This window comes from Hyla sarda, chromosome 5 (genome assembly GCF_029499605.1).
Source record: "Hyla sarda isolate aHylSar1 chromosome 5, aHylSar1.hap1, whole genome shotgun sequence".
Lineage (NCBI taxonomy): Eukaryota > Metazoa > Chordata > Amphibia > Anura > Hylidae > Hyla > Hyla sarda.
In genome coordinates, this window is record NC_079193.1 from 286,152,058 (window position 1) to 286,175,385 (window position 23,328).

General features: G+C 38.9%; 1 protein-coding gene across 15 annotated transcripts in view; it reads right to left on the reverse strand.

The window, feature by feature from the left end:
* Positions 1-23,328, reverse strand: part of ST18 (ST18 C2H2C-type zinc finger transcription factor) — a 445,260-nt gene that overhangs the window by 77,673 nt on the left and 344,259 nt on the right. For 13 of the 15 annotated variants that reach the window (XR_008844231.1, XR_008844230.1, XM_056521907.1 and 10 more), the window contains exons 12-13: positions 17,592-17,837; positions 3,432-3,547 (exon numbers count right to left, since the gene is read on the reverse strand). Coding sequence is in view for 13 of the 15 variants with exons in the window: in XM_056521907.1 (XP_056377882.1) it covers positions 3,432-3,547; positions 17,592-17,837 (362 nt within the window). In the remaining 2 variants the exon portion in view is untranslated. The remainder of the gene's footprint in view (positions 1-3,431; positions 3,548-17,591; positions 17,838-23,328) is intronic. The other 2 variants (XM_056521908.1, XM_056521909.1) reach the window with 1 other exon arrangement.

The window sequence follows — 23,328 nt, forward strand, 5'->3', positions numbered from 1 at the left end:
ACTATGGACTATGCTAAGAAAGTTAGTTTCAATATGTGGTTGAAAAATGGTTCTATTATCAGTATAGAAAAGGCTTTTTTCATAATTAATGAGACTAAACATAGAACCGTAGAATGCATTGGCAGATAAGAACCATTTGGCCCATCTAGTCTGTCCAATATCCTGAATATTATCAATAGTTCTGACCTTATCTTATATGAAGGATAGCCTTATATCTATCTCTATCTTATATGAAGGATAGCCATGTGCCTATAACGCAAAGTTTTGTGACGTGGATTCTGTATCACAATCTGCATGAAATACATATTACATTGATTTTAATGGGGAATTGTAATATCATCTGACATGTCTATTCTTGATGTGTTGTTTTTTTTTCTAGTGAAGTCTATAAAACTTTGAAAATCTTCACTAAATAAAGTATAGTTTTTAAATATCAGTTGTTTCACATGGAATTTAGATGTGGATTTTCTCTCCTCAACTCATCAGAAATTTTAATCTTTAAACAATTATTGAAAATACTTTATTTAATATGAAAGGTAAAAAGTAAAAACAAGAGTTGAGACAAAAAATCTATAGGCATGTGCATCATTTTAAGGCTAAGGCTAAGTCTCTACTTGGATTTTTGTCCTGCGTTTTTTGGTTTGAAAAAAACGCAAGAAACAAGGCCTGAAAAACGCCTGTGCAATTTCCTGTGTCTGATTTTTCTGGCATTTTTTCATTTGTGTGGAAATTGCATTTTTGGCCCCAAAATTAGTTGCATGCAGTAGTGATGGGAAAACATTTTATTTAAAGGGGTTCTCCGGTACTTAAACATCTTATACCCTATCCAAAGGATAGGGGATAAGATGCCTGATCGCGGGAGTCCCGCCGCTGGGGACCCCTGGGATCATGCACGCGGCACCCCGTTTGTAATCAGTCCCCGGAGCGTGTTCGCTCCCTCCCGCCCCTTCCCGTAGGCTTGCTTTGAGGGGCGGAGCTTGACGTCACACGCCGGCGCAGGCGTGACGTCACACGCCGCCCGCCCTGTAGTCGCCGGTAATCAGTCCCGGAGCGAACACGCTCCGGGGACTGAATTCAAAAGGGGTGCCGCGTGCATGATCCCGGGGGTCCCCAGCGGCGGGACTCCCACGATCAGGCATCTTATCCCCTATCCTTTGGATAGGGGATAAGATGTTTTAGCACCGGAGAACCCCTTTAATTAAATTTATATTTTTTATAGCAAAATTTTAATTCATTTTTAATAAAGTGTGTTTCACTTTTTTTCCTCTCTTTTTTGGCATTTTTTTTAAGTAGTACCACTACTCCCAGCATGGAACAGACTGTTTCATGATGCAAGTAGTTGTACCTGTACTAATAGACATATCGCCCGATGCGATCGTCCATAATATAGCAGAGATGCAGAGTGGCTCTATACAGCCCTCGCATCTCTGCTCTGTACTCCGGCCAGTGATGTGAATAGAGCATCACTCATTCCTATTTTCTGCCCAGAGTGGGGATTGGGTGGATGGTGGCAGCCAATCACCGCTCTCAGCGGGAAATATGAATGAGTGATGTTCTATTCACATCACTTGCCGGAGTATTCACATCACTGGCCGGAGTGCAGAGATGTGAGTGCTGTATAGAGCCGCTCCACATCTCTGGAATAGAAAGGACGATCACAGCGGGTGTCAGGAGTGACACCCGCTGTGATCTTTCCTTAACTGCAGGTACTACTACTCCCATCATGGAGCATACTCTGTTCCATATTGGGAGCAGTAGTTCCTGCAGTTAAGGAAAGATCACAGCGGATTTCACTCCAGACACCTGCTGTGATCCTTCTGTATAATGTATAGATGCGGCCGGCTGCTCTTCTATGGTCCCCTGCACTGATGTATATATACTCCTATTCATATTTCCCACAGAGAGTTGTGATTGGCTGGAACCATCTGGCCAATCACAGCTCTCTGAGGGAAATATGAATAGGTGTGTATATATACGTCAGTGCAGGGGACCAGAGAAGAGTGTCTGGCCGCTTCTTTACATTATACAGAAGGATCGCAACGGAACCCAGGGCTATTTGTCAGTGTGTGTTCCATGCTGGGAGTAGTAGTACCACCTAAAAAATAAAGAATAAAAAGTGAAAAACACAAACACACTACATTTTTTATTATTGTCGCTATATTTTTTGTGCCCTGCCCGCCCACATAAATTGATCCCTGTCTATAAAAATTTATAAAAATGTTATTATAAAAAAGTTATATTTCTTAAATACAATTTTTTCCATCACTACTGTATCTTTTTTATTACTTTTTTAATGGTACCCTACGAAATTTTATTAAAAAAGGTATCTCCATCACTTTTTGGGATTTTTTTGAAGTTCAAAAGAGAATAAAAACCACCTGAAAAAACGCCAAAGTTAAAAACCACATGGCGTTGACGATTTCAAGGAAAAAAACGCCAGTGGCACAACATGCTGCGATTTTGCAAAAACCGCCAAGGAGCTGAAAAACGCCAAAAAAGAGTGAAAAAACACCAAAAGGATAATAAAAACACCAAACTTAAAAACGCCAAGTGTAAAAAGAATCTTGCGATTTCTCATTGATTTACAGCTAACACTGGCGTTTCCGCCGCCCCCCCCCCCCCCCCCCCCCCCAAAAAAAAAAAAAAAATGAAAAGCAAGTAGAAACCTAGCCTAATGGTTTGCCTAGTTTGGAGAATACGATCCCCGGTAGCTGTTATAACTGTGGAAGTGGACGGTTTGGCGTCATTTCTTCTACAGCTAAATAAATCGGGTGTCTGTGTGATGCATCTAACCAGATTTTCCAGAGGTAGTGCTTTTTTTTGCAGCAGCGACTTTGCCTAATAAAAAGAGACCCTAAATGGGAGACTGCTCTTATTACATCTATTACTTACTAAGAAGACATTAGTAGGAAAACATTTACAAAACAAACAAAATATTTACCAGTGTAAAAAGTCAACTTGTCTGCTAAAAACAACCAATATACATCACAAAAATAAAATATTGCTTTCTTTGTGGAGGGGCTTGAAAAATGTTGACAATTAGTCCTCATGTATGTGACTGTGTTGTTGTATGGGACTGTAATAGGGCATGCATAGAAGTGCATGGAGCCTTTACTGGATCTGATACAGAAGCACACAAAGTTTTTTATTTTTTTTTTCTGTTGGACTTGTACAAATGCAGCAGAAAAAAAAATATTGCAGCATGCTCCATTACATGCTTTAATGCTGTACTAAGGTATTCTCCCCTTGAGGTATTGTTTTTAGGGCAGAATACCTTCAATATATGGCACCCAACAGCACATCATATGGCAGCACATGGTACATGGTGTCCGTATACAGCTCTGCTGTGTGCATGGAACCTAAATGCAAAGATAGATGATAAATAAAAATCATTTAGTTGATAAAGTGGAAATTGAACATAATTCACATACGTAATCAATTCTTTCTTCATGTCTCTGGAATGAAACTTGGCTTTCGGGCTCGGCAATGAGACATCTCCAGAAAATTTGGTTTCCTCTGTGGTTTCTGAGCAGCTCCCAGGATCCAGCTAAAAAAAAAAAAAAATTTTTGATAATATATTATACTAGGCACAAGAGGATATGCAGGTGGCACCATTATGTATTCTATAGATGACAAACCTCAACAATAACAATATTGCATCTCAGTGTGGCAAAAACAGATCCTGGGGGTGCTTAAATGTGAAAATAGTTTAATGTATGATTCAATTTAGAAACGGAAAAAGAAAACTTACCCAATTTAAAATGTAGCCTTCAATTGTTCATGTTAAAATTGTCTGTGACCGTGAAACAGGCTGTTTCACTGTCTTCCGCTTCCTCTGGCACCCTAGAGGCTAACCCTCAAACCCCTTGTTGAGTAAGCAATGAGGCTGTGTGGCTACAGTTTGGCCCAGTCTAACCTTCTGACCAGAGTATATTTTAAGTGCTAGTGAATTTAAAGCTTAAAAAAACTTCCAAAACCATCCATAATAATTAGCTGTGGTATGTTTTAAGTATGAATAGAAATGAGCAATACATAAATGTAGGTGCACTACTGTGGTAGATGTAAACAGTGACATATGGTTAACCCTCAAACTGATGTTAAAATTGAAACACTAGCCAGTATATCCTTATATGAAGGACATAACTGAGCCCGCAAACCACTTGAGAAAGCTTGGCGTTGGTGTGTGGTAGTGTTGCTCGCGAATATAGCACTATATATTCGTAATTACGAATATTGTTTTTTTTTATTTTTTTTATTTATTTTTTTTATCACAGTACACATCACAGTGATCATCCCTCTCTGCTTCCAGCTTGTGTGGTGTAAAGAAGGCTCTAATACTACTGTGTGAGACTGGCGGGCTAATTTTCGCATATACGAATTTTCGCTTATGCAAATTTTTGGATATGTACATTTTCGCAAATGTTAATTTTCGCATACGTGAATTTTCGCACGCATATGCGAAAATAAAGCGCGAATATTGCGAATATGCAAATTTTGCGCATATATGACGAATATTCGTCCATATATTCGCGAATATTCATGCATTCGAATATGGCCTATGCCGCTCAACACTAGTGTGTGGGCTCTGGTATGTCCTTCATATAAGGATATACTGGCTAATGTCTATATTTTAACATCAGTTTGAGGGTTAACCATGTCACTGTTTACATCTACCACAGTAGTGCACCTAAATTTATGTACAGTGGTCCCTCAAGTTACAAAATTAATTGGTTCCAGGACGACTATTGTATGTTGAAATCATTGTATGTTGAGACCAGAACTCTATGGAAACCTGGTAATTGGTTCTAAAGCCACCAAAATGTCATCCAAAAATAGGAAAAAGTGAGGATTAAAGAAAAATAAGTAGATAACTAATATAGATAAAGCAAGTCCTTACATATAAAAGTAATACAGATCTGCTGGGAGCTGTAATCACTGTCTATGTAAGTGTTTCCCAACCAGGGTGCCTCCAGCTGTTGCAAAACTACAACTCCCAGCATGCCCGGACAGCCGTTGGCTGTCCGGTCATGCTGGGAGTTGTAGTTTTGCAACAGCTGGAGGCGCCCTGGTTGGGAAACAATGGTTTATGTAGAGGACAGGAGCTTCTTCAGGGTCCTATACAGAACACACAGTGTCCCAAATGGAGCCACTCTTACTTGGTGTCCAAAGGAGCAGCTAACCCTGGCACAGGTAAGGAGTAGTATGGAACTTGTAGTTCCTTCCTGTACTGTAGGGGGCGCTACCAGACAGCACATTTAGTGCATGTACTTCAGTAATAGAGGTGATTTGTGAGTAAAATGCCCATTCTGATTGGTCAGTTCATTGACACGTTTCACAGATCTGGACTGTCCGTAGTATTGTATGTTGAGTCTGGTTTCAAGTTACGATGGTCCAGAAAAGACCATTGTATGTTGAAACTATTGTATGTTGAGGCCATTGTAAGTTGAGGGATCACTGTATTACTCTATATTTTACACATCTACACCTTTCATCTGGTGTAGGATGCCATTGTGGCACTTGTAGTCTGCTGCAGGCATCCTCCATTGTAGGCATTTTTATGCTGGGGATCACAATTAGCAATGGGCCATAAGGGCAGGATCTGCTCCCCCAGTATAAATGTACAATTTTATTTGGGGTTGAGCATCTCCTGCTTTTTGAGACCACATTTTTTCTTCTTGATGAATAGAAATGACATGGACTAATCTTCAGTATTTTTCTGGTTTTCAAATCATAACAAAGTCAGGTCTCAGGTCTTTATTGCCCTGCCACATAAGCTTAAAAACAAGTCTTTATCTCCACGTTGACCTTTCTGGTTATTTATCAATAAAAAAGTAAAGTCTGCCATCTGTTGTTTTGTGTGTTGAGTAGGTGTTTTTAATGATTAAAATTAAAACAAAGCTATAGCACATAAATAACTTTTGTACTTAAAAATAAAATGCTAAGCAAATGTTACATAGGGGAAATCATTGTTCTGCACATTTATCATGATGTTAATGAATAGCCAGGCCCCAAATTTCATATTTACAGGATGACATTTGCTATAAAAATGGATGTACTGAACTGAATGAATGAACTTTTCATTTCAGATTATGACATAATGGCACAGGAAAAGCAGGATTACCCGCAACCTAAGCAGATGTTTAAACTCGCAAAGACTTTATCAAGTCCCGGCAATATTTATACAAGCCTCATCAGTTAAAGGGGTACTCCGGTGGAAAACATTTTTTTTTATTTTTCAATCAACTGGTACCAGAAAGTAAAACAGATTTGTGAATTACTTCTATTAAAAAATCTTAATCCTTCCAGTACTAATTAGCTGCTGAATACTACAGAGGAAATTATTTTCTTTTTGGAACACAGAGCTCTCTGCTGACATCATGAGCACAGTGCTCTCTGCTGACATCTCTGTCCATTTTAGGAAGTGTCCAGAGCAGCATATGTTTGCTATGGGGATTTTCTCCTACTCAGTTCTTAAAATGGACAGAGATGTCAGCAGAGAGCACTGTGCTCGTGATCCAGCAGAGAGCTCGGTGTTCCAAAAAGAAAATAATTTCCTCTGTAGTATTCAGCAACTAATAAGTACTGGAATGATTAAGATTTTTTTGATAGAAGTAATTTACAAATCTGTTTAACTTTCTGGTACAGGTTGATTTAAAAAAATAAATAAATGAAACGTTTTCCACTGGAGTACCCCTTTAAAGGCACCAGGCTGTATGGCATGCTGGGAGTTGTACATTTTCAGCAGCTGAAAAGCCACAGGCGACCACAGTGTTTCAATAATATAGGTTGATTCTGATTATTTTAGTTTGATCCACCTACAATTTAATATGTATGGGCACTACATGACTGTTTCCAGACATCAGATGTCGGGAGGAAATTAGAGTCTTGTAACATAAATAATCTGCGGAGGTGCAAGGGAAATAGCTGTCCGCCAAATGTTTGCCTACCAGCTTCCTTAGGTGTATGACAATCTTAAAGCTGGCCAAAAACATCAGTTTGATGTTGAATAAACTTTTCAAGATGGGTGGTGACCATGGTGGCCATTTTGAAGTTGGCCATTTTGAATCCAACTTTTGTTTTTTCAATAGGAAGAGGATCATGTGACACATCAATCTTATTGGGAATTTCACAAGAAAAACAATGATGTGCTTGGTTTTAACATAACTTTATTCTTTCATGAGTTATTTACAAGTTTCTGACCACTTATAAAATGTGTTCAATGTGCTGCCCATTGTGTTGGATTGTCAATGCAACCCTCTTCTCCCACTCTTCACACACTGATAGCAACACCGCAGGAGAAATGCTAGCACAGGCTTCCAGTATCCGTAGTTTCAGGTTCTGCACATCTCTTATCTTCACAGCATAGACAATTGCCTTCAGATGACCCCAAAGATAAAAGTCTAAGGGGGTAAGATCGGGAGACCTTGGGGGCCATTCAACTGGCCCACGACGACCAATCCACTTTCCAGGAAACTGTTCATCTAGGAATGCTCGGACCTGACACCCATAATGTGGTGGCGCACCATCTTGCTGGAAAAACTCAGGGAATGTGCCAGCTTCAGTGCATAAAGAGGGAAAAACATCATCATGTAGCAATTTCGCATATCCAGTGGCCTTGAGGTTTCCATTGATGAAAAACGGGCCCACTATTTCTGTACCCCATATACCACACCATACCATCAATTTTTGTGTTCCAACAGTCTTGGAGGGATCTATCCAATGCGGGTTAGTGTCAGACCAATAGCGGTGGTTTTGTTTGTTAACTTCACAATTCACATAAAAGTTTGCCTCCTCACTGAACAAAATCTTCTGCGTAAACTGAGGGTCCTGTTCCAATTTTTGTTTTGCCCATTCTGCAGCACCTGAAACTATACTATACCGGATACTGGAATCCTGTGCTAGCATTTCTCCTGAGGTGTTGCTATCAGTGTGTGAAGAGTGGGAGAAGAGGGTTGCATTGACAATCCAACACAATGGGCAGCACATTGAACACATTTTATAAGTGGTCAGAAACTTGTAAATAACTCATGAAAAAATAAAGTTATGTTAAAACCAAACACATCATTGTTTTTCTTGTCAAATTCCTAATAAGTTTGATGTGTCACATGACCCTCTTACTATTGAAAAAACAAAAGTTGGATTCAAAATGGCCGCCATGGTCTCCACCCATCTTGAAAAGTTTCCCCCCTCACATATACTAATGTTCCACAAACAGGAAGTTAATATCACCAACCATTGCGATTTTATTAAGGTGTATCCATATAAATGGCCCACCCTGTATATATATATATATATATATATATATATATATATATATAGATAGATATATATATATATATATATAGACAAAGAATAAGTCAGCCAGCACTTTAGTTAATACCAAAATAGATGCAAATGTGAAACTATGAGATAGTGAGGCACTTAGCTCGCAAATTTGTCTCCGCCGGCGGTCAAATAGCTTGTCACGGTGGGACGGTCCAAGCTATTTGACCGCCGGTGGAGACAAACTTGCGAGTTAAGTGCCTCACTATCTCATAATTTCACATTTGCATCTATTACACCATAGCTGTATAGCTCTCCATGTTTTATCTGCATGTTCATGTTTCACCTATATCCTTGTGCTGGCAGTGTGCTGCTGCATTCTTTTGTTGCTATATATATATATATATATATATATATATATATGTATATCCACAGTGTATATAAATATATATATATATATATTTTAAGAAGAAAGTGGGAAGCACTTCTCAGAAAGGACTGGGTGTATCCATATAAAGGTGTTTCCATATAAATGGCCCACCCTGTGTATATATATATATATATATATATTGTGGCAGTGTGGCAAGGAAAGGGTGTATTTCCCTTGATAACTCTGGAGAATCCACCTGTGGCCTGATTAATGAGGTATCAGGAAGGGAAAGTGTGTTTAAAAGAAACAGAATAGTTGGGGCTCTCCCTGGGAAACAGTATGCTGGCTGTTAGAGGGGGAGACAAACGGACCCTGTTTAGGTAACACGTAGAAGGCGCTGTGAGTGGTCCAAGAAGTGGTGTGAACTGTGAGTAACAGGTTGCAGGAATCACTTGTTTAACTGGCTGAGGGTAGCTCACCAGTTTGTAGTCAGGGCATGCTGATATGTGTGGTCAGTGACCAGACTGTCTAGGACTTTATTTTGTTCCTGTCTATGTTTTGTTTTACCTGCAACCTGTGGAAATAAAGCTGGCGAGGAGCCAGACTTGTATGCGGAACTGTGGTCTGTGGTGTTATTGTGAGGAACGTGTCCCGTGGCAAGTGACCAGGACGATCCCAGAGCTAATCCCCAAGGAGGAATCCTTTCTATATATATATATATATATATATATATATATATATATGTATATATATCCATATGTATCCATATATGTATATATATATATATATAATATATATATGTGTGTATATATATATGATTTTAAGAAGAAAGTGGGAAGCACTACTCAGAAAGGACTGGGCGCCGCAGGTACTGATATTGAAGGGGATCAGGGCAGTGAGTATTATTTTAAAAAATTTTGCCAGCCTTAGCCCATATAGAAAAGTTTGTGGTGCCAGACATCCCTTTATTTATTTATTCTACCATAAAAGCAATAAAATTATACTTTACAGAATTCAGTTTGTGAAAATTCGAAATACAGAACAGTGTTTCCAACAAAGCATACACAGACAAAAAATGTAGCTTATTTACGTTCAAAGAGAAGTCTAACAGATATGTTAGGAATAATGAATCAATAGTTCAGTACAGTATAAAAATCAGTAATACAGTATCCAATGAGTTAGACATAGATGGGGTTGAAAACAGCTGTAGAGCTCAGGAGCAATTGCCTCCATTCCCCCTCTCAGCATTATAGGCCACAGCCCACTTTAGGCCTATGAGAGGCCGGTCTCCAGCATAGCAGGTGTGATGACATCATTATGCTCGTCTACACCCTCCCGTATAAACAATCAGATTGCTTCTTTCTTTTTTCAGCAGTCAATTCAGCAACAGTATGGCCCACCGTATATTTCAGATAAATGTGCCAAGCATAGTGCTCGCATACTGTTCCCAATATTAAAATGGGTATTCCTAACTCAAGATAAGCCTTAAATATCTGATAGATGTGGGTCCAACCTTCAGGACACACACATATCTTGAGAACAAGGCGTCTCAATCACGGCTGTATAAACACTCTTTTAACCGGTTTGTAATGAGTTGAGTACAGCATTGGCTATTGTTTCTTTTACAGGCACAATTTCTTGGAGCACACCGCTCGCAGGGAGGCAATACCTCTCGAGTTTGTGCAGGAAACAAGTCCTCACTATTTTCTTACAGGCTACACAAGTTTTCATTGTTTTCCTTGCAGGTTACAATTATCCTCCTGCAGGAACAGTTATTATTCATATTGCATTATATGGTTTAATAGTCCGCAGCCCTCCTGATGACGTCAGTGCCCATTTACTGACAGAAACGCCTTGAAGACTGGACTCTTGTGATTGCTCTATATATATTTCTTCCACGTGTAAATATGGACTATATTATGTAGTGCTTAACCACCGTCTACATAATACCTTGTGTAAATCCTGAGCCACAACTCAGGTATTCTAGATAAGCCTGTTAAGTGTGTTCGCACATGCTATTGGTGTGACATTTTTACCATTATTATATCAAAAGCAAAATTTTATTCAGCACTATCCTTATATTTGTTTCGATTTGATTTCATGTGCGAGATAGTTCACACTAAGTGGGGCTGCATGGAGCCGGAACAATACTCATGCTTTTGTAGTTAGAGTTCAACGTTCCAACACTGTTCTCCTTAGCTCTATGTGATGTCTCATATCACTAAACTTTTGAGTAGTTCCCCCAGTGACTGGTATCCAACTGTAGGGAGACATCACAGGGGCTCCAAGTTATGCTTGAGGCATCCTTCTCCCACCAGTACAGGCTTAAAGGGCTACTCCCACCCTAGACATCTTATCCCCTATCCAAAGGATAGGGGATAAGATGTTTGATTGCGGGGGTCCCGTCGCTGGGGAGGAGTCACACGGGGATGTCACACGGGGGAGGAGTCCTGGCGTCACGGACTTCCGTTCCCGTGGTCGCGACCCTCCAACGCTTCCGGACAAGAAACAGGTGGGTGCCGCATGCAACATTGCGGGGGTCCCCAGCGGCGGGACCCCCGCGATCAGACATCTTATCCCCTATCCTTTGGATAGGGGATAAGATGTCTAGGGTGGGAGTATCCCTTTAATTGACAGTTAGAGTGCAACGAAAGCTGAGAAGAACAATGTCTAAATGCTGTTCTTCTCACCTGTCAGGTCCATTGTGTGAGGCCCTAGGGACCTGGCAGATTCTCTTTAACATCTGAGGTTAATTTTCTGACCTATATAAAGTCCATGTGACAGGGAACTAATAAGACAATTAATTCATGACCAATTGAAAAAATACATGATGGTAAATAGGAAATTCAAAAACAAATTAGCCATAACAATAAGCTAATGTGATTTAATGTGACTGTGATTTTAATTTAATTTGATTGCTACTCTGAAGGACATTATTATAAACAATTATTTTGTAACCAATTAGTATGTTAAGTGGTTTTCCCATAAATAGAATGTATCCCCAATCCTAAGGATAGGGGATAACTGCGATCTCAAGAATTGGGACCAAGTAACCCCGGAGAATGGGGACCGAGTCTCCTCTGAGAATGGAGCAGTCTCTCCTGACAATAGAGCACACACTGCCTCTCTTTATTCATTCATTTTGGGAGCTGGAGAATATAGCTTTACACTGTACTCGGCTATTCCCAGCAGTTCCCATATGGAGCAGTGATGCATGTTTCTTTTGCAAAAGCACGTTTAAACCTTTGGTAGAGCATGTTATTAAAGTTCTGCAGCAGGTAAAAGGTGTCTATCACCAGCTTTGGTTAAATTTAATTATTTTTGCTGTTATTGCTGAATATAGGATGTTGATGTATAATGAATTCTACCTTTAATATTACTGGATCATTGTCCAGAAAATGTTTTTATTCAATATTCAAGTAAGCTTTTTGGTGCACTGGGGGTGAGATTTTATGTCTAGGAGCAATGCTATGCCCACTAGAACCCCACAAACCTAATGCTATAGCCATGCCTGACCTAGGAGAAGGAGGAGATGAGTGGGATTTGGGCAGGCATAGCGGTGCTCCTAGAAAGAAATACAGTTATGACTCTTGCACCAGTTATTAAAGTGTATTTGCATTTTGTAAAAACGTATCGCAAATCCGAAGAATGGGGAATAAGTGTCTGATCCCCGGGGGTTGGGGATGTCTGATCACTGGGGTTCCCAAGGGATCTCCTGTACAAGCCCCAGCTCTTCGGAGATGCACTGTTGCTAAATTGAAGTGACTGCCTGCTCAGCCAATCACTGGCCAAGATGGGGTCCATATTAATGGTGCCAATGTACCCACACTAAAAGTACCATAAGACTGCTTAATTATTTGTAACATTAAAATAAACACTATTCATTCTACTATGATTTTCCTATTAATACTGTCATCATGGTCGCATGACTCCGCTAACAATGACTGTTGCATTCCCCAGTAAAAAGGACTCTTTGAGCTTAAGGAGTAGAAGATGGCAGCAACAGAGCAAGAGTCACTATTTATTAGCGGCTCTACCCTGTGGTGCATAGGTGTAAGCTCCCAAGTAGGGGGCCCCTTTCTGTGTCATCTACACGCTCCAATAGGTCAAGTAGAAAAGGGTTTTCGAAGTGAGATACCCCCTTTAAGATAAATTAAAATTGAGCCCATAGCTGTAAGCACAAGCTATCCAGGGAGATGTTATGACCTATTAGGACATTTTTCTCTTCCTTTCTCTTCTAGTATTACCTACAAGATGATGTGGTTAACAATTTATGTAAGAGTTCTCAATGTTCTGTGTCAGTGGTCTACCACTGAAAGATTGTATATTAATGTAATATTTAGATTTGTCTTCTTAATATAAATAGAACTGGTGACAGTGACATTTTGTAGGTGTTTTTGTTAATATGCCTGATGGTTAGTCAAAAAGGACAGAACGAGAGAGAGAGAGAGAGAGGGAGGAATAGTTTAAATTCCATTAATATGCAGATGGAAGTTTACAGCGATTTCAGCAAAGACCAGAACATAGTGGTAAAATGGATAACAGTTAATGGCATCTGGCACTTTTAACATTTTTTTAAGCCTTGAAATTGTTGGAGAACTGACAGTTTCAACTAAACTAACAGCCCTATTTATTTATCAAGGATTTTGTAGAGATTTTGAGCCTAGTCCAAATCCATTCTTTTTTTGTTTTTGTTTGTTAGAGGGCATCTGGACAGGCTATTTCACAGAGACATATAGACAATATTTTCTGTAAATTGCCACCCAAATTAAGCAACTGTTGTGTGTAAGAACTGGTGCAACGAACAAAAGACCACATATAAAACCTCATTGTTTAGAATTTACCCGAAAGTAGAAAGGGACAAAAATATTGATATATTTCATCCAACATGGATTTACTAAGCTGCAGTTGAATTCATTAGTAACAAGCGCTCCTATGTCATCCTGTAGTTGCCTCTATTATACATTTTTATATATGCAGTATATTACTGCACTGAACCTACTGTATTTTAGATGTTATGTTATGTTATACAGGACATTCTGTAGTCATGGAGATTATTTAACTCATAAAATATATGTTTTCCATGTGACCTGACAAATACTGCTGACTCTATTTAAGTCTGGGTTACAGGATAAACATACAGGATTACAGTTTACCTATCATTTAAAGAAGAATAGATAAGTCTATGGGGCTTCTATCATCAACATGTGCACCACAAGTTTTGTTCCCCGAACAGACCCGATCAGCAATAAAGGGGGGAAGCATTCAGATGAGCACTTCTGCACCTTCATTTGAGCTATTGGTTATAATCTAGGTGCCAAACCCACATGCCATTCATTTTTTTTTTTTTTTTTTTTTTAAATGAGGGGTACCTTTGTGAATTGGTGGTAAGATATATTCTGCTAGTAGTGGTCACAGAAGTAAAAGAAATAAAATAAAATTACTAATATGATTCTAAAAGTTGTATATAAAAATAAATTGTTCTTCTGAGGGGTCCCCAATCAGTTTCTCTCTAGCTGTTCTGAAATTACGAATCTGTCAGGTTATACTGGGAGTTTTCATTTCAGTATAGCTGAAGAACCACAGGCTGGAGAACTCTGGATTTCCTTGTTTCAATTCACTTTCGCCATTTCAATATTACAGATTACAGATAAACGCCAGACTATCCGAAGTACTGTAAAGGATAATGCACCACACTTTGGATAGTTTAAATCAAAGAAGGGTTATGTAAACATATCAAAACACTAGGCGGTGAACTAAATACTCTAAGTTTAGAATCAAAGATCATCAATGCATATATTTTAAAGCTACTATCAAGGATCCACATAATAAAGAGGTATTCCCAACTCACAAAGTTGCCCTTTCCACAGGATGGGGAATAACAAGCTGGGACCCTCACTGATCACAAGAATGAAGGAAAGCCCCATAGAGAATGAAGAGTGTATTCTATTCACTTGGGGGGCAGTAATTTTTCTAGTAATCAGTGAGGGGTCTCAGCAGTTGGACCCCCAATGATCAGCTTATTACCCCCTATCCTGTGGACCAGGGATAACTTTGCGAGTCAGGAATCCGCCTTTAATCCCTTAAGGACCGTTTTTTTTTCCGTTTTTGCACCTAAAAATCCATATGATTGCTTATTTTTTGCACCACCAATTCTTATTTGTAATGACGTCAGTCATTTTGCCCAAAAATCTACGGTGAAGCGGAAAGATAAACCATTGTGAGACAAAATAGAAAAAAAAAAAACGTGGTTTTGTAAATTTTGGGGGCTTCCGTTTCTATGTAGTACATTTTTCGGTAAAAATTACACCTTATCTTTATTCTGTAGGTTCATACGATTAAAATGATACCCTACTTATATAGGTTTGACTTTGTAGAACTTCTGGAAAAAATCATAACTTTATGCAGGAAAATTTATACGTTTAAAATTGTCCTTTCTGACCCCTATAACTTTTTTATTTTTCAGCATATGGGGCAGTATGAGGGCTCATTTTTTGCGCCGTGATCTGAAGTTTTTAAGGGTACCATTTTTGCATTGATAGGATTTATTGATCGCTCTTTATTCATTTTTTCATGACATAAAAAGTGACCAAAAATGCGCTATTTTGGACTTTGGAATTTTTTTGTGCGTACGCCATTGACCGTGCGGTTTAATTAATGATATATTTTTATAGTTCAGACATTTCCGCACACGGCGATACCATATATGTTTTTATTTTTATTTACACTGTGTTTTTTTTATGGGAAAAGGGGAATGATTCAAACTTTTAATAGGGGAGGAGTTAAATGATCTTTATTCACTTTTTTTTCACTTTTTTTGCAGTGTTATAGCTCCCATAGGGACCTATAACACTGCACACACTGATATTTTTCATTGATCGCTGGTTTCTCATAAGAAACCAGTGATCGATGATTCTGCCGCTTGACTGCTCATGCCTGGATCTCGGACAGCGAGGAGGCAGGTAGGGACCCTCCGGCTGTCCTGTAAGCTGTTCGGGATGCCGCGATTTCACCGCGGCTATCCCGAAAAGCTCCCTGAGCTAACCAGCATGCTTTCACTTTCACTTTAGACGTGGCGTTCAACTTTGAACGCCGTGTCTAAAGGGTTAATAGCGAACGGCACTGCGATCAATGCTGCGCGCTATTAGCCACGGGTCCTGGCCGTTGTTAGAGGCCGGGCCCGACCCGGTATGATGCGGGGCCATGCCGTGGCCCCGCGTTATAGATCGGGAGCGGACACATGACGTTCCAGTACGTCATGTGTCCTTAAGGGGTTAAAGTGTACCCGTCAAATTCAACAGAAAACATTTTTTCAAATATATCACTCAGTACCTAATCCTGACCATGTACATCTAATTTTTATGTGTCTAGTAGTGTTGCTCGCGAATATTCGCAATTCGAATATTATTCGCGAATATCGCATATTCGCGAATTCGCGAATTTCGCGAATATAGCGCTATATATTCGTAATTACGAATATTCGTTTTTTTTTTTTTTTTTTCTTCACAGTACACATCACAGTGATCACCCCTCTCTGCTTCCAGCTTGTGTGGTGTAAAGAAGGCTCTAATACTACTGTGTGAGACTGGCGTGCGAAAATTCGCATATGCGAAAATTAGCATATGCGAATTTTCGTATATGCGAATTTTACCTTATGCTAATTTTGTATATGCTAATTTTCACATCTGTAAATGTTCGCATACGCGAATTTTCGCGTGTGCGAAAATAAAACGAGGATATAACGAATATGCGAATATTCGCGAATATATGACGAATATTCGTCCATATATTCGCGAATATTCGCGAATTCGAATATGGCCTATGCCGCTCAACACTAGTGTCTAGCACCTTTATTATTTTTTTAATTACATTTTAAGTTTAGCTCACTAGTCTGAATTCCTCTCAAATGGAGGGGGCGTGGCCTCACTGTGCATGTCTCCGCCCCCTCCCTCAGTATGCTGTCTGCTCACATCTCTACTAGCATTAGAAAAACTACAACTCCCAGCTTGTCCTCACTGACAGTAGCGGGACACAAGCTGACAGTGGGTGGATTTTTCCTCCAGCTGTGAGCCCTGCACTCACAGCTGTCAATTAAGGAAGTGTGTCCATGACATAGGTGAGGATGCATGGACACAGCAGGACTAGTATGTGTCCAAGCAGGCAGAGGGGGAAGTTGTTTGACTGGCTTTTTCAGTATGAAATACTGATAATTTTCTAATGAAAGCAATTGCTAAATGTATTGGGTTTGCATGCTTTACAACATATCAAAAGTTTTTTGTATCTGACAATGCCCATTTAAGACAATCCTACAGATATCTGTTCATTGGCAATCTATGCATGTGGTGAATTTTCAATGAAATATTGTATTTCTAAATAAAATAAGATGATTTTTCAGGTATCATTTTTAACTTGTACTTCTTGCAGTTAATTTTCAGCCATAACTACAAATTATATTTTATCTGAGTGGTTTCAGTAATGGTAGCTAGCTTCAACACTGACTCTTTAGTTTGTATGTGTTATATAAATTTGCTTGCCTAGGATACTTCACACTGATAAAATTGTAATAATGGTAGCAAAGATTTGCCCTTAACTGCAGTTCTGTTATTTTGTACCGATTACTGTATAAAAGAGGACATGCACTTAAGGCAGAAATGAGAAGAAGAATGTTAGAAGCTATCTGGCTGTGCTGACAATCGCAAGAGACAATATCATCACCCGATTATGGAATATTATGCTGTATTCACTATGTTCTGCACAGATCTCTTGGCAGGGTTATATCACAATACTGAGGAGGAGGGTTTCCTGGACTACACATTGCTGGCACTGAATATAGGACAGTTGCTACATGAAGGTTATTTACTCAGTAAAGGGTTATTTTTATTCACTTATAATATGGTTACTTTACCATGATATGTGAGTCACATTTTGATATTGTAAGATAAGCACATAGATACTGTACCTCAAGGTCCTCTCCGTCTTTACCATGAACCTTGCTGTAGTTAATTGGGGTATCCCAACCCTCCTTTTCACAAAGGGCTTTGTAGAAGGCAGCATTGACCAAAAGGCTACTAGTTTTAAAAGGAGAAGATGCTGGAGGCGATAGTATGGGATTGGAAGAGCCTAAAGTACCGGCCTTGTCGTGGAGTCGATTCTTCTTCATACTCAAGTCCAAAGTTCCATTTTCATCAACTTCAATCTCTGCAGCCTGGGGGAATTGTAAAGATATATTTTAAACTGATGAACAGTTTGCGGCTTTGATAGCGTGGCCATGTGGTGCTTTTAAGGGATAAAAGTAAATGCAAGCTTTTATTTAAATAATATCTGATTTAAAAAGCAGCTTTTGATTCACATCACATCAGTTAATGTGTAATTCTTTGCCAGAGTTCCGCGTAACCTCATAATGCTCGCCATGTTTTCCAGCTTATTGCAAGTAGAATTTAAATAAGATGCTTCCAGAATTTAACCACAATTTAAGCAGAAATATTTATCCCTAAATCTGAGGTAATTAAAATAAAGAAAAAGAGTGCCGTGATCCTTTTGATACAATAAAATGAAACACTAGTCTGGTTTAGTATTGTTTTTTGTAAATGTTGAGAACATTTAGTGCATGAAAAACTACAGTAAGTACAGATGAACTGAACGTATTTTAGAAACTCCTGTGGTTTATGTATTTTTTGGCAGAAGTGAAAAATATTACAAATGATATTTATATAAACACAAAATACTATGGAGTCATTCAAATAAAGTTTAAAACATAAGAATGTTTATTACTTCATTTAAAGTACACGTTTTTTAGTATGTAAGGTTATGTCCATCTGTTTACTGCACGTTTGGAGGTGTTAACCCCTAAGTTATGCACTTTTAAAGGATTGAACTCCACATACACTTTATTTATTGTTATTCCATTGTTTACACACATGAGCAGGTAGTGTCGCCCCTTTGTTTAGTCTCCCTCAGTGGAGCTGTTCTCTCCCTTTTTCCTCACATGTTTTTATCACTATGAAATATGTATTTTAAATTAAGCAATAAGCATTCTAATGTTTTAAACTTTCTCTGAATGACTCCATAGTATTTTGTGTTTATCCAATTGTTCTGGAGGCCATATAGGAAGCCCTACACCAAAGTAATTTATATACCTTACATATAGATTTTTCTAACCATATTATAATCATTTTTGTTTTGGTGGTTTGTTGCTTTATGTTTTATACAAATTATATTTATGTATATAAACAGGGAAAAGTTATCTGGAGTCAATATAGGAAGCAAGGACTGGGGTTTTTCTGTGGTTTTTTCTAAACCAGAGTATCTACATGCTTGATTGTTTTTGTAGACTTCTGCACATTTTTATTTTTGCATATCACAGGCCATATTAGTGCGGCACAATGTGAATCCAGAGATCCCTTTTTCCTTTGTAGAAGTGTGCTAACATATGTACCATCAATGTCAATCATCAGACTTTCCTTTTAAGAGAAGTCATGTTAACGTAAAAGTAGAAATATATATATATATATATATATATATATGTGTGTGTGTGTATGGACTGAATGATTATTTATATGCATGGCAGTAACAAATTGATTATAATATAGTAGTGAATTGTGCTTAAAGGAAAAATGACAGCCAGGTTCACCCACACTAGACCCAATATACTGGGTCACTTACTTATTTTGGTCCACTGGCTGCCAAGATATATGCTTGTAAACTTCCTGTATTTCATCCATGGCTAGCGCTTTAAAGGTGTTGCACCCACCGGCTCGCCATCTTTGCTTCCCGGAGTGAAGGTCCTAAGACTGCCCTGCTATTAGCATATTCATTATCTTCAACTCCATGTCCTAGTGACCTTGAGTCACAGGTCACGTGAGTGCAGCGCTCTGTCTGCAGAGCTCATGCGCCAGAAGATTTCACCCAGCAGAATGCTCTCCTAGAGCCCTCTCATCATCAGGATGTGAGAGCTGTTTGAAATCTTCCGGCACATGTGCTCTGCAGACAGAGCACTGCGCTCTCATGACCTGTGATTCGTGGGGTTGAAGATATTGAAGAAGTTGAAAGCAGGGGCGGGCTTTGGACCTTCACTTGGGAGGCAGAGGCAACAAGCCGACAGGGGCAACACCTTCAAAGCGCTAGCCATGGATGAAATACAGGAACTTTACAAGAAAATATGTCGTCAGCCAGTGGACCGAATTAATTAAGTAACCCCTCCTTAGAATCCTGTTCACCCACACTGTAACCCAGTATATTGGGTTTAGTGTGGGTGAACCCTCTGACAGTTTTCCTTTAATAACATGAAAAAGATGGAGGTAGAATGGACATATTTTTATTTATTGAAGTTTTCATGGATAGCTTTGAATGCTTGTTCAATAATATCTTCTAATGGTATATATTATCTTAAGTTGTCTGAGGTGAAAAACTATATTATAATGATATCAAGGTGCCATTGAGTGTGGGAAATCTGTTTCTGGAATATATATGTTTATGTTTTTTTCTTTTTTGGTGGGGAGGAGGATTATTGTTCGTTTCTTGGTTGTCATTATTTATGTATTAATTAATTAATGAATTTAATAAATTGATTAATTAAATAAAATAAAATATGTAGTTGTTAATAATGGTTGGGTTGGTGTGTAGTGTGTTTGTTTATATTTTCATAATACCATTTTTTATATGTGGTCCCGATAAGAGGTTGCAGGTGTTGACTGAATTTCTTGGCTCAGTATATTTTTCAAGTACAACTTTTTTTGCGTCCCTCCATCCCCAATTTCCTTGTGGTATCACACATTGAAAAAATCCACATGCAGGACCACAGAAGCATAGACCAAAACTGGTCAAACTCATTTCCAGTAGACTTAATCAAAAAGAAGGTGCTGTATTACCCCCTCTTTTGATTATGTCACTGAAAGATGTAGTTTTGATTGGTCTGGGTCTGAGTGTGAAGACCCCTTCCCCCACCCCACTGGTCAATAGAACAAGAAAGGAGAAGTGCTTCACTCCCTTGCTCACTGTTCTCCCTGTCTTGCTGCAGAAGACATTCTCCATTGACTTCCTATATAATGCGTCTCCTGAAGTGAGACAGGGAGAGCATAATGTGGAAGAGATAAGTTCTCAGGCATGAGCTTCTCCCGACTCATTCTAACCAATAAGGTTTTTACAAAAGTAAATCCCCCCCTAGTGTAGTACTGCTATGTAATAGGTGGTATGTACTGTGCAGCAGCTAAATAATTTCTTGACATGTAAGTGGTTCAATTCATATCATCTGATTAGGAGGCTGAATATTTTGCTGTTCTCCCCTTAATATATGTATGACCCTATTACTTGTTACTCATTGCTTGGTAAATGTGTTAAATTGCCAGATTGCAATAAAAGGGCAGTTTCTGACATAATGGGCATCATTTACTAAGAGTGTAGGGTTTTTACTTGTGTGAAATAATGTTTTAGACTTATAGGATTCATCTCTATTTATTATGGGATTCACAGATTTACAAGTTGGGAAACATTTCTGACCAGCTTTTTCTAGATGGAAATTTCCAGCCATTAATCCACGCCATTTTTTCGGTTTTTCACAATGCAATGATAGGTTAGTTGGATTGGAGACATGACTCACTGTGCACCAAAATAACTTGGAAAAACCTGTCAAAAACTAGTGGGTTTTAGCTTAGTGAATGAGGGCCACTATGTTCTGGTATAATACTGTTGCATGCTAAAGCTCCAAAATGGCCAGCATTTTCACATTAACCAAATTTAGTCACTGCAGGGTGCAGGTTTTGGAAAATTACTTACAATTTGCAATAGCCACATTTTTTCTAATAACAATAGTTCAATTATTGGATTCAGTTATAAAATTTCCATATGGAAACCCCCCCCCCAAAAAAAAAAAATGGATAAATAAATCGATAAACCTAAGATTAAATCCATATTTATTGTAGTATGCAACATCTATATTATCATTTCAGTATGATATAACACTACAATCAAAATAAGTAGTCTACCAGTATGATAATGCTTAAAGGTTCTTTAATAAAACATACTGGGTTATTGCTATAATAAATAACACATTTTAATAGTTTAACTTTAGCTCTCTGCCCATTTCACTACAATAGTTTAATCTGATGTGATAGTTCTAAGTCCCGAATTTAACAGTGCAGCTTATCCCAGATAATAACTTAGTAACAACATCTTGCGCCATCTGTATAATATCAAATGCATTTTACATTAGTATTAATAACTCTTAGTTACAGAAATGCAAGGCATTAACTATATCTGTACAAAATGACTACAAGTTACATATCTATAGATAAAGCTTTAGGTGGCATTGAAACAAGTGGCAGCTTGTAATGCAATGATAACAATTTTTTTTTTATGTAGGGCATACGTAATGCTACATATACTAAAAAAGATTTAGACAAATAAGAGTTTAAAAATACAGAGTAAAGCATAATGCGGTAATTGATCAATAACATAATTTCTAAAAGAATAATTTACTATATGCAACAAAATGTTTATAAAAGGGTAATGAATGAATGTAACTTGACTTGCAGTGGCCTCTGTGGTTATTGTCACAAGTAGCACTGCAGCCAGACGGGCTGGCTGTGAGCAAGCTCCGGCCCCGTCCTATTGTGCTGCTTCTGCCACCGTTCACATCGCGGGACGTGCATGCATGTGAACGCCGGGCTCTCGCTCTCCTCTCCGCATCTCTGTCCCCTCCACTGTTCCCTGCTGCCGGCACGTGTGCCCCCGCATCCTGGGGCGCGCATGCCAACTTCCTATGATTGAAAGGGCCAGTGCACCATTGATTGTTGTTTGTCTGGTCCTGTGTCTATTTAACCCCAAACTTCCTTCCTGTCCTTGCCTGATCTTTGTGCTCACTAGCCCTAGAGAAAGAGTTCCAGTTGTGTGTTGTCTACAGTGTTCCTGACCTTTTGCTCTGTGACCTGACCTTGCTCCTGTGCCGCCTGCCCTCTGACCTTTGTTCCTGACCATGCTCCTGTGCCGCCTGCTCTGACCTCTTGCCTGACCAGACCACTAGTTTGCCTCATCTTACCTGTGCCACGTAAAACCTCAGCAGCCTGTGTTGATGAGTCGTATCAGGGGTAGCGACCTGGGTGCCGCCTGCCGCAGCAAGTCCGTCAGGTTTTGCGGCGGGCTCTGGTGAAAACCAGGGGCACCTTAGACTCCGCTCCCTGGTATGGCCCACGCCATCATCCACATGGGTTCAGCAGATTCACTGCTCCACTGCCCTTTCAGTTATAGGTTATATACTCAGATTTCTGGTGCAGATTTACAGCTTGTATGCTGGGGATTTGGCCATAGCTTAGACTGTGTATCAGCCCCATTCAATGGGGATAATCGTTGTAGAGGTTACCCAATATGGAATCAGTGTGGATTTCACATCAAAGACATGAGGCTTTTCAAGTTTGCTTACAAAAATCTGTGCTTTGTGAACTATGGTGTAAATTCCTGTTAAAAGATATAGAATGACGCTAAAATGGAAAACATACATTTCCTTACAATTCTTTTACATTGAGGTCAGTACAATATGGAAATGACAACTAATAAAAGCACATCTCTTATAAAATAAAATAGGTTTATGTGTCTAATAAAATTATACTATTGTGAAGTCGGCCATAATATGTTATCCATATATACCATTTAAAAATTAAAAGGGACATAATATGGGACATATTCCTACTTAATATGTTTTCAGA